General features: G+C 43.5%; 1 protein-coding gene across 1 annotated transcript; it reads left to right on the forward strand.

The window, feature by feature from the left end:
* The first annotated feature begins 1770 nt into the window (after positions 1-1770).
* On the forward strand, positions 1771-9496 carry LOC139536207 (major intrinsically disordered Notch2-binding receptor 1-like). Its single transcript, XM_071336528.1, has 4 exons — positions 1771-2189; positions 2992-5125; positions 6677-6910; positions 7403-9496. The coding sequence occupies exons 2-4, from the start codon at positions 3005-3007 to the stop codon at positions 7595-7597; spliced, it is 2550 nt and encodes an 849-aa protein (XP_071192629.1). The 5' UTR covers positions 1771-2189; positions 2992-3004; the 3' UTR covers positions 7598-9496.
* Positions 9497-12932: the final 3436 nt, after the last annotated feature.

Consider the following 12932-nt stretch of genomic DNA (forward strand, 5'->3'; position numbering starts at 1 on the left):
CCTCCTCCCTCTTCAGAGCTGCTTTAGCTTCCTTATCTGCTGCTTCATTTCCCCTAACCCCTACATGGGCTGGGACTCACAGAAAACATACCTTATACACCCTTTCTGCCCCACCCCATAAAGTGCCATCAGTAGCTCGATTAACAAATCTTTGGACGTGCCCTAGACTTCCATTCGCTCAGTACAACCAGGAGAGTGGCAGAATCTGAACACAAAATGACCCTGTCAGGCCCCACTTCTTCCACCCACTACAGAGCCCACATTAGTGATAGCATTTAATCAGAAAAGACTGAAAGTCCATCATACAGCTGCTTGCCCTGGTGTATCTGAAACTGGGAAACATGTATCCCAAACCCTGCTTTCTCACTACCCGGGACCCCACGCCCACTGTAAATGAGCCTCAACCACCCTGGAAGAATCTCCAAAGTCCTCAGCCTGCATTTCATCCAAAGTTTTCATGTCAACAGCCATCATGTCAACATCCCCCTCTTCCAGACCCCCCATTCCTGCATTTGGGTCACATACTAGAGGGACTTCCTGGTTCTGAGAGAGATCGAGATAGAGAGAGATTTTGTGGAGTGGCCCATTTTTCTAACTCTAACTCTGTATTGCCCGCTATGCACCACCACACCATCCTTGCAAGGAAATCTGGGCAAACTGTAAAGGCACTTAGCTGATTCTGGTGGATGAATTGCCATGTCGGCTCACAATGTTTAACTCACTAGGACTGACGTCTAATAAAGCAGTTGGTGGCTGACCTGACCAGAGTATCTACATGTAAAACTACTAGAAAACTCAAGGGTAAGAGAACTGTAAATTAAAGTCATCCATTACAATACAGTAATTTCCTTGTAGCAGTGGTTAGAGATAGTTTATAGTTATTTACTATTGAGGGAGTTGCAACATTATTACCCAGTATCTATATGTGAAATTACTCAATAACACCATGGTAAGATATCTGTTGGAGAGAGATCTGTTGGACGGATCTCATTGTGGCCTTGTGTCCCAAAGAGATGAAGAGAGGATTATTAACTATTAAGTTAATTACACAGTATGATGAAGAGAGGATTATTAAATATTAAGTTAATTACACAGTGTGATGAAAGACGATTATTACCTATTAAGTAAATGACACAGTATGATGAAGAGACGATTATTAACTATTAAGGTAATTACACAATTTGATGAATAGATGGTTACACAGTATATTATAATTGTTTTCAAACATTGTACAAACAATTGCCAGAAATTACCTGCTACTATTATGTTATTTCTAGGCAAATACATCATAATTGATTTACTGCAGAATAAAATCTTATATAAAAGCGCTTTCCTATACCATCCACTCATTTTATGGATCGAAAGGGATTCCATCCTCGGTATATAATAGATTTATTCCTATATGGCTGACAGGTGAAACTGACAGAGATGTAGAAGCTGAAAGCTTTCCTCTCCTCTCAGTCTAATGGGGTTTTAAGTATTGGCCTTTATGGATGCTAATGTTTGCTAATGATGACAGATCCAGGAGAACTGGCCGGTGTGTGTGTCTGTGTGTGTGTGTGTGTGTGTGTTAGTGTGTGTGTGTGTTAGTGTGTGATCAGGTCGTCCACGCCTTATGGTTTACTGTCAAGCTAGATGTTGTTGAGGAGTCTGAATTATGAAATCATACATTTTTAATCAGTTTTCTCCTTTACACACTCAAACACACTTTTGTCATCTCACAGCCTAAAAGAAACACTCCCACACTCCATCACACACAGAGATATACTGTGCCAACCTGTATTTTAGGCTGGTGTATGATTAATATGATTAGCCTACATGTAGCCTCTAGTTTGTGTTGACATTTCAGGTGTCATAAAGCTATTCTATTCGGGGAGATCATACTTAGTTTAATGGTTGCTTTTTTGAGGCTCCTTTGGGGACTTAGGGACTAGTGAGAGGATGACCTGGTTTCTAATTTTCAACTCTCAGCCTGGTCTGTAGCTACCCGTTTTAACAGAGCTCATCCAGGCAGATGAGAATTAACTGTGCAGTGGATTGGATCTTTCTTTCCAAAGGAATATCGTCCTTTCATTAATCTGCAGACAATATGCTTCCTGAGGTCATTTTGCGATTCTCAAAGCCAGTGCTGTTATTCTAACGGAGGTGCTGCTGTTGAAATTCAACTATTCTGTGCCCAGAGATATCAGGTAGGCTAGCTAAGTCTCCGACTTTGTGTGACTATTATTTAAAACCTGACTGTTGATAAAATATTGTTTCTAAATAGGCTATCCTACTTTAAAGGCTTTTCAACCTTTTCACCAAGCACAAGTGAAGATGATTTCATGTTCTCATGTGATGGATTATTAATTGACACAGACTGGATTGACTCCATGACTGTGTTTGATTCTGCTCTCCCAATTGTTAAACTTTTAGTGCTTCTGAGATGGCTTAAAAACTACTACATTATCAGATTAATGTATGTCATATGTGCTATTTTATTTGTTTAAGATGCCTTTTAAAACGCTGCTATTTAAGTTTGGCTTTTCATTTAGCCTACTTTTTTTTCTGGTTCATTTCGAGTTAACCGGTGTACAGTATATTATAGGCTATGCAGCATTTCCTCGTCATTTCATCTGGTCAGTTATTTTAAGGCTCAAATTCAGGTCACTTGCTGTAAAGTGTGACTCTCAGTGAGATAGATCATTTTACATCACTGAAGTAAAACAGCAGGGTCCACATATTTTTGGTTTGAATTGCAAGAGGGTGCATGCTTCATTAATTAGCTATAGATTGTGATTTCTTGTTATTTTGATATATGATAAATAATATTCTACTAATATGTTCTTTAGGCTAGCACACACTTTAAACTCCAGAGGTTTTACTCTGGCTTAGTGGTATTCAAGTGGTAATAAATTAGTGGTAATAAATTAGTGGTATTTATCCTAGGAGTTATTTCCAACCACTTTGATTGTTCTCACATCTCCTGTTGATTTTATTGTTGATATGAAGGTGATATTGGCTCATGGCCAGCCTGCAACAGGAGTACCCCCTGGTCCTGCTGGGTATTCTGGAGGAGCTGGCCGCTATGCGCCACTGGCTCTCCTTTCAGGACCTGTGTCGAATGGTCAGCACCCGCTTCGACCTGCAGCACCTCACAGAGCTTAGGAGCCTGCTGTTCTCCGCAGCCTGCCGCGACCCCTGTTTCCCCGCCACCCTCTTCAGAGACAGGGTCACCCCCAAGGGACTGGGGACATCCCCGATAGGCGTGGCAGCTGACATCGTCACTATATTCAACCTCATTCAAATGACGGGTGTGGCTCCCGATGAGGCCCAGGCTTCTCAGCCAATAAAAGGCAAGCCCGCCCCTCACATCGACCAATCCCCAGAGCCCTCTTTGCAAAGCTCTTTGCCCATCACTGACGAAGTGAGATTCTCCAGATGTGATAGGGTGCGCACACTTTCAGACTCTCAGACCATCTCAGGCCCCATCGACCCAAGCTTGCTCTGGCCCAAATCAAATTACTCGTTCCGCAAGCGCGCCAGTCTCCCTCCCGATCCCCTCTCTCTTGTCTCCTCATCCCCTCCGAGCCGTGCCAGGGCTGTGTCTTTCGACTGGCGCCACAACACCCCACTGTTCGCTGGCAGCGGCAATATCCCAGGCATGCAGAGCATCTACCTCCCCCTGGAGACGGACAGTGAGTCCTCCAAGGATTCCCTGAGCGGAGACTCGGCACCCAGAGATCCCGGATCGGAGCCGGGATCAGAGCCGGGATCACAGCCGGGATCGGAGCGGCATTCCTGCGTGAAGAAGAGAGACATCTTCAAGAAAGACTTCCACAACCAGTCGCAACTGGTTCCCCAGGTGACCATCAGTACTGAGTCTCAGACTCCAAGAGGAGGAGTAGGACGAAGAGGGAGGCAGGAACTTTTTTCCAACCGCAGCTTTGAACTGCTATCCAACCCGTATCCTTCCCCCACTGTTGGTCGGTCTTCGCCGGAGCGCCGGGCCAAGCATGAAAGCTTGGACGACCTTCAGGACTCCACGTACTTTGGCCCAGGGGATACTATTCAAGAATGGTCCCCCCTCCACCTCCAACCCCCCAGGGCCCAGAGGCCAGGGTGGGCCGACAAGAGCCTGAGTCTGGACGACAGGGTGGTGGGCTTAGCGGGGGTGGGTTTGGATGGCTCCGAGGGCTCTCTTCAGGTGAGACTCACTCCCAGCCCCACCACAAACAACATTGCTGGGGGGTTGTCCCCTCCAAAGGGATGGGAGGGGAACACCATTCCCGCACTTGGGGGAGGGGGGTTGACGGCCTGCAGCAGGGGCACCCAGACCGACACCATGCCGGACCCCCGGCGCCTGCGGAGCCTGGTGCACGCCGACCGGCTGTCCTTCATGACCTCGATGGATGACCCCGACATGATGGGCGAGGATGACATCAGCGCCATCTTCCGCTTCCTGGATGACATGAGCATGTGCGGCTCCACGGGGGTCCTTCACCCCCACGACGTGGGCCCCTCGGCAGCCCAGGATACCCCAGAGGCACGGCGTGGCCGCCTTGGCCAGCTCCAGAAGCTCTTTCACTCCCTGGATGGCAGCGACGATGGCGGCCTCAAGGCCAGCGTATGTAAACTGCTCCTGAGAATGGGCCAGATCGAGCGACGCCTGGAGTCGCTGTCCGAGGTCAAGGCCGAGATCTCCCAAGTTCTCTCCTTCCTCCAGCGACTGGATGAGAAGATACAAGAGCAGGCCATTAGAGGGGGAGGAGGGAGTGGAGGTAGGTGGCTGGGACCGCCCAGCGGTGGTGGGTCTTCCCTGGGTAGCCTGAGCCATTCGCTCACTCCTGGGTCTGGTGGCTCCTCGGAACCCCAGCCCCTGTCTGTGTCAGGGCATTCGTTTGGCAGCCTGGACTGGAACAAGTGGGGCAGCAGCCAAGGGAAGACAGAGACAAACGGAGGTCTGAGTGAGACCGAAGGGGGGAAGAAGGGGGTGCACTCTCGGCTGGCCTCCTCCAAGCCTGAGGAGAAAAGTGGCGCAGACTCCAAACGGCCGAGCGTCGTCTCCAACTCGTCTGCGCGGGATTGGACGGTGTCGTTCTCGAAAAGTAAAGATGGCAAGGCCCAGCCCGGGAAAAAACGGCAGGTGATGTACGACCATAGTCAGTGCAACAGTGTATGTCAGTGTGTGTGTGTTGCTATGCACGCATCAATTTGTTTTGAAATGTTTGGATTCGGTTGGGGGTAAGTGAGTATGTGTGTGTTATTGAGTGTGATCATTTTGTTAAGTCGGGTGTTTAACTGTGTGTGCTGTAAAGCAGTCTCAGAGTCTAACCTGTTATCTGCTCTGTATTTTCGTGTGTTGGTGTTTGGGCCTAGCCTGGTAAAGGAGACTGGCTGCTACTTCTCACGTTTCATTTCACATTAAGTTATACAGAATGTGAGCTATTGTAAGATCAGTCGGGTTCAGTTGTGGAAAAAGTACTCAATTGTCATACTTGAGTAAAAGTAGAGATCCCTTAATAGAAAATGACTCAAGTAAAAGTGAGTCACCCAGTAAAATACTACTTCAGTAAAAGTCTAAAAGTATATGGTTTTAAATTGACTTAAAAAAGTAAAAAGTTTACTTTAAATGCTATACCAAAAATTCTGTATATTAAGCAAACCAGATGGCACAATTCTTGTTTTTTTATTTACAGATAGCAATAGGCACACTCCAACACTCAGACATAATTTACAAACGCAGTATTAGTGAGCCTGCCAGATAAGAGGCAGTAGGGGTGACAATGCATAATATTTATAGGTGTATGAATTGGACCATATTGTTGTCCTGCTTGAGCATTCGATATGTAACAAGTACTTTTGGGTGTCAGGGAAAATGTATGGAGTAAAAAGTACATACAGTATATTATTTAGGAATGTAGTGGAGTAAAAGTAAAAGTTGCCAAAAATATAAATAGTAAAGTAAAGATCAGCATTTTTGGGAAAACCCCCAAAAACTACTTAAGTAGTACTTTATAACACTGGTTGGGTTTCACAAGGCTAGTTTGGACCTGTGTGTGTCAGAATAAGGAAATATAAGCTCTGTGGATTTTGGAGTTTTAGGCAGAGATGGGAAAAGACTAATACTCAAACCTAAAGCAGAACTTGAGTCAGACATGTAATTAGCTAGCCTGTTGGTCAGACTGTTTAGGTGGTCAGTTGAATACATAGTCGATTAGTATAACCCATGGCTCTTTTACTTTCAATGCAGGACTGTCTTTCATCGTACACTCTTCGAAAAAAGGGTTCAGCTGTCCCCATAGGAGAACCCTTTTTGGTTCCAAGTAGAATCCTTTTGAGTTCCATGTAGAATCCTTTGTTCAAAGTGTTCTACATGGAGCCAAAAAGGGTTTTAACTGGAACCAAAAGGGTTCTAGCTGGAATCAATAAGGGTTCTTCAAATGGTTCTCCTATGGCGACAGCTGAAGAACTCTTTTAGGTTCTAAATAGCACTTTTTCTAAGACTGTAATCAGTAATTTTCCACTTAGGATAAGAAGTCAAGAGAAGGTCTGCTTGTGTGTATCCAGTTTGATCACGTTTATTCCAATATGACAACTTTTGTTTCTGCCTTTACGTTTGCTCTATTTTTCTCTCTTCCTCCTTCTCATCCATCCGCATTCTATCTTTCACATCTCTGACTCACCCTCCATGCAGATGGACCAATCAAACAACTCCGCCCAGAGTCATAAGCTCCCCCTTCAAAAACACTCCCACCTGGTGGAGCCAGTGTTCAGTTCCTCTCTCTTGCGTCAGAAGGGTGGCGGGTTAACCAATCCTGGGTTGTCCTCTGGGTTGCCCTGTGACCCCAGATTGGCTGGGGGGGGAGGAGGAGCCCCGGTCTGGACCGTGGAGGACAGAGAGGCCAGAATGTCCCCTCTGGAACTGCAGGTACATTAGGACCTTATTGGCCTTTTGGTAACACTTTCCTTTAATTAAACCACAGACCACATTTAATCAGCTTGCCGGCCGTATCTGGCCCATCGGCCCCCAGTTTGAGACCCCTGCTTTCCAAGAGGAAATATTTTATTGTTATTATGAGCACTTAAAATGTCTTATTATAAGCTTAAATGTATTAATATGCTGTTTATTCAACAGACTGAAAACAGATGTTATTCAGTCAGGGTCATTATGAGATGATGCTTATAACTGCATCATAAAGCATTCGGTAAAGTTTCACAGAGCTTTCTCCTAAAATGATATAAACCAGGATTAGTCATTGAATCTTTAGAAAACATATATTCAGAAAATGTATATTCACTGGGATCCAAATGGAACTCCCAGTGAATAATACTTTTAACGAAGAAACTCAAACAGTTATCTATCTGACTGTCTAACATCTGGCATGATAGAGTGGTGGTGACCTTATGTTTTGTTTCGTAGGCCCAGGAGTCTCTAAACCCCAATAATCTGGAGTTTTGGATGGAGGACATCTACACGCCAGGTTACGACACACTACTGAGGCGCAAAGAGGCTGACCAGCGCAGAGCCAAAGCCTGCAAGCTGGGGGCGCTCATCTTCACAGCCATTACCATAGTCCTTGTCATCGTCATCCCCATCGCCACAATGAGCTCCTGAGGCTCTGATTGGATATCAGACAGGAAACCTCCAAACAAAGACTGACTTGATTGGTTGATTAGTGATGACGAGATGCAGGGATTCTGAAGTCTGAATGCAGTGTTTATCTGATGTATAACCATTTTTTCATATAACGATGTAGGGGACTAGTATGCCCTACATATACCATGCTTTGCACCACTTCTCTCAGGAGAGAGTAATAACAAAAGACAAAGCTAAACTAATGCAAACTCTTTGTGAATCCCCATGTTATCACAGTCAGTTATGCCCTTGAGTGCTATTTTGGCCTTATCCTTTTGCCCACAAACCCTACAGGGCGATTTTCTTTCAAGCACAACTGAAGAAATTCTACATTGTAAAAAGCACAGCATTTGTGTGGGTCTACTGTCTGACTTTGAAAGCCTTTGTTTCTCATTAAGCAGTATGGTGCAGTAAGTTATGTTGAATAAAACAACTTTGTTGTCATAGTGGTTTTTCAAGAGTGGGAAATCTGGGATTTCTGCTATTTTTCGCTGGCTAAGGCAATGTATTTGTTTCATGAGATATGCCACCCCTGTTTGCAGGGCCGGTCCTTGCTGTTCTGTGCCCTAGGCAAGACCAAAAAATGACATCCCCCAAAACTAGAATAGTGCCAGTAAGCAAAATCACATTGAAAAGACATCTAAAATATGTATTTTCCAGACATAGAAGTTAGGTTCAATTTAGGTCTGAATGAAAGGTGAAAAGATGTATTTTCCATACGTTTAAAATACATATTTTCCAGGACGTTGAAAAGGCATATTTTCCGGACGTTGAAAAATACATATTTTCCTGACGTTGAAATAAGGTTTATTTTCGGTTCTATTAAAAGTTGAAAATACTTATTTTCCGGATGTTGAAAATACGTATTTTTAGGATATGTTGTTTGTTAACATGACAGTACATTTTTTTTAGGTTATGCTATTTGATCGGAGAAACCTGCATGATGTAAAAAGTGTCTTAGGTTAGGCTATTTGATTGAAGAAACCTGCATGATGTAAAAAGTGTCCTTGTCATTAAATTGTCATATATTTTATCACCATTATCCATTACCGTTGTAGGCTACAGAAAAGGCAACGTGCTCTTTCTACCATATCCGATATCTGCTACACAGGGGTGCAACTTTCACTGAGGACGGGGGGGACATGTCTCCCCCACATTCTGAAATTGCATTTTTGTTCCCCACAGTTTTACCATTGGAATGTGATACAAAACTAGGCAACGGTGTGCTTTAGGACCATGTGGATGCCTCAGAACGGTCGGGTAGGCTGTTTGGAGTGTTTATCCGACTGGATAAAAACATTACAATAATTAGAATTTTGCCCCCCCCACTTCTAAAACCAAAGTTGCGCCCCTGCTACTACATGATTTATGCAGCAATGCGTCTCTCCAACAGAACCCCGGAGAGGCATGCTGGGAATGGACAAGCAAAATATTTTGCGCCGCTGCCTTTGACAAAGTGGCCACTGCTTATCACAGGACGGTATCAATGTTCACCTAAAAAGCCCATATGCTACTGGTTGAAAGAAATTGCCATTGTTTTGGGGCCGGATAATGTGAGGTTTTATGTATTGTTGTTGGAGGTGCATCTTGGTCAGTTTAGCTCAGAAAATGCCGCCCTCATCAATCTGCCGCCATAGGCGGACGCCTAATCCTGCCCAATGAGAGGGCCTGGTCGTGCCTGTTTGTTTAGTTGTTGTTGATGTTTTGGTTCTTTGGGATATGGAAAAAGGAATCCTCTGCCAGGAACCACTTTGTGAATAGGGGATTCACTGTGTAATATAATTTGTGTGATACCACTCTACCATGTTACTGTATGTACACACACACGCATGCACATCACATCACATTAATAAAATCAAGGCCTGTATAATACACACAGCCAAAGTTCCTATGACGTGATTGCCAGGGAACCTCACCCACCCACACACGCAGAATGTTGAGAGCATTGCTTCCTCTTAAGTGGATGTGTGTCGACGAAGTGGTCCCCTCGAGTCTAGTTGCAGATCCATTACCGTTGTTGTGTTGGAGCCACAGGAAAGCTGTTGTGCTCAGCACAACGCTGCCAGTCTGTGGGGATTCAGTAATAGTAATGACTTGAAACTCCACACCCTTGGATCCCTGGTCTTTTCCAGTGACCCACTAAATACAGAAAAGCTAGTTCCCGATTTTAAGGAACAACACAAAAGGGGTTTCCTGCAGTCAACCATCTTTGCTCATACCGGATGCACATCAAAGCGTTATTACGCGCCTTGTACATAACACAGTTTTTGTTTTGCGTTAAACAATAGACTTGATGTTTTGTTACAACGAAAGACAGAACACATTGCCCTTTCCTGCAGTAAAATGACCAAATCGCCTTCTAGAGCCCTCATGGTGGAATGTTATTAATATTTTCAGTGCTTAAAAACCTCTTAAGTATCTGGCCCCTTTTAGTCAATTTTCGCCTAAAACGACATACCCAAATCTAACTGCCTGTAGCTCAGGACCTGAAGCAAGAATATGCAAATTATTGATATCATTTGAAAGGAAACACTTTGAAGTTTGTGGAAATGTAATATTAATGTAGGATAATATAACACATTAGATTTGGTAAAAGATAATACAAAGAAAAAAATATGCATCTTTTTTATTTTTTCCCCCATCATCTTTGAAATGCAAGAGAAAGGCCACAATGTATTATTCCAGTTTAGGCGCCATTTAGATTTTGGCCACTAGATGGCAGCAGTGTACGTGCAACGTTTTAGACTGATCCAATGAACCCTTGTATTTCTGTTCAAAATGTTGGATCAAGTCTGCCCAAATGTGCCAAATTGGTTTATTGATACATTTTCAAGTTCATAACTGTGCACTCTCATCAAACAATAGCTTGGTATTCTTTCACTGTAATAGCTACTGTAAATTGGACAGTGCCGTTAGATTAACACAAATGTAAGCTTTCTGCCCGTATCAGATATGTCTATGTCCTGGGAAATGTTCTTGTTACTTAGAACCTCATACTAATCACATTAGCTGCACGTTAGCTCAGCGTCCCGAGGTTGGGACCGATCCTGTTGTAAATTGGGAGGTGCCAGAACAAAAAGTGAGCGTGAGAGGTGGTTGAACTCGGGAGCTCTGAGATCCCGGAACGCATAAGAAATAAAGCCATGCATATATATCGTCGCATTTGTATAGTGGCATTGAGCAGTAGAGTAGAGGCACTTACAGAAGTTGCACACATGGGGAACATTTTTTAGTAGCCTAGGGTCTGGGAAAAATGCCCTTTTATAAACGCATTTCATGCAATTCTACGTAAATTTAGATGACTGGAGACTTTGGCAGAATATTTTTTCATACCGCACAAATGATCGAAATGACAGGCTACTTTGACACTAACAAACTGAGAATCTGAGATCAATAAAAATGACCTTGTTTTGAATACATCAATAGCCTAGGCCTAGGTGTATGGAGACATATTGGCTACAATATGATAAGGAAACTATAGTCCTTAAAATGCTTTCCAGTTTCACTGACTCACCCAATGATGAGCAGCTCTCTCGCTGGTGATAGCCGATGCGCTGGTGCCAAAAGCCTATCTTACTCTTGTTTTACTTTGTACACCAATATTTGGAAGTTGATCAAATATTTTGGTAGCCTACAGCAGGCTCATGTCTATCAGAGCAGGGAAAGGGAGAGAGAGATCATATAAAGTGATTCTCATTCTAGTTCTGTGAGAGACACATGCGCGCTTCTCACACAGCCACCGCCAGGCGTTGGTCTCAAACATGCTGTAGGTTACAATGTTACGCAAACCATAAGCCCAGGTCGGCCCAACTCTTAGAATATCAGGCCCAGGCTGAAAATCTACTTTTTCACACTGTGTTTTTATGGGGGAAGGAGAATTAACGAAGAGGCAACTCGAATGAACTTTGATCTCTTTTATTAGAATTTATACATGCCATGAGGTACCGGATACAGATAGGTTCCAGAAAAAAACAAAGATGTGCCGACCCTGTTCTGGCAGGATCCAGCTCAAGGTAAGCACTTTCACAATTAAAAACATTGTTATTTTTTAAAATATCAGATTCTGTGTCAAACAGTTTTGTTATACATTATTTCAGTCTTCTGTGATGTATGTCAAGTGTCATATTGGAATGCAAATTCAACATGGAATATATCTACATAGGTTAATTGTTTGTCTTTTACCCTCATTGTTGTTATTCCTGAGTCTGATAGTGAAGGCCTTTTCTCCTGTACCCTCTTTACTGTAAAATACTTGATCTAGCCACACTGTGTTACAGGTAGTTTCATGTTTCACTCTAATCAGTTTAACTCATGTGTGAACACATGCTTGTAGGTGGCGGGAAGCCCTATCAGCATCATACGTGTGGATAGTATGCATTAGAGTTGCAGGATTGGTCTGTGTTAAAGTGCTACAGTGGATGGAGAATTGTGTGTACAAAGAATGCGTACAGATTTAAGTGATGTAGGGCAGAAGGAGTGGTGTGTTTTAATAGAAATCTGTTGGTAAAACTCTTCACTGACATGATAGGTGGTGGCTTATTTCCCAAAATGCCTTCTCTGGGTTGTTTGGTAATGCAAAGTCATTCCATATTCTCTTTCCATATCACAGTCTTTGTAAGACGGATGCCAAGCTTCCTAGAGAGGAAACTCACTAACTTCTCTAGTCAGTCCAAGACAAAGTAGACTGATTTGAGAGGAGAAAGAGAGTTCCGACAGTTAATTGATGCTTGATTAGTGGAATATTTGCAGAGCCACGAAAGGGCCTCTAGCTGTTGTATAAATAATAGATATAGACAAAGAGTCAGTATTATTGACTGACAAGTCCAATGATCTCAAATCAAGACTAATGGACCTACAGTAGTGGAAGAGCAAGAAGACAATTATGAGTGAGCGACTAGCATAGCAGAGTTAATGCTCGTGGTGTGTGTGTACAGGTGTGTGTTTGCCTATTTGCATGTCGTCCTATTTTTTACAAACACATACAATTTTGATCCAAATGTGTTTGTATGTTAGCGTGTGTCCGCAAGTGAGTGAGTGTCTGTCCTCCTCATTATATGGCACAGTAAAGCTGATGCAGGGCCCAGATACGCCAGCATGGTTTGATTAATGATGCTGTGGGGTATGTCCCATGTGTGACAGACAAACTAAAGGAGAACAGGTCTGAGTAAAAGACCTGATAATTCACAGACATTCCACCCTATATCTCTTTAATGTCTTACACCCCAGAGCCTTGGAGAATGTAACATGGAACATTTCTCTCTAATGTATTCTCTATTTTTTTCTACCAACACTGGTTTTTACAAGGCAGTTGTAT

This window comes from Salvelinus alpinus, chromosome 12 (genome assembly GCF_045679555.1).
Source record: "Salvelinus alpinus chromosome 12, SLU_Salpinus.1, whole genome shotgun sequence".
Classification (NCBI taxonomy): domain Eukaryota; kingdom Metazoa; phylum Chordata; class Actinopteri; order Salmoniformes; family Salmonidae; genus Salvelinus; species Salvelinus alpinus.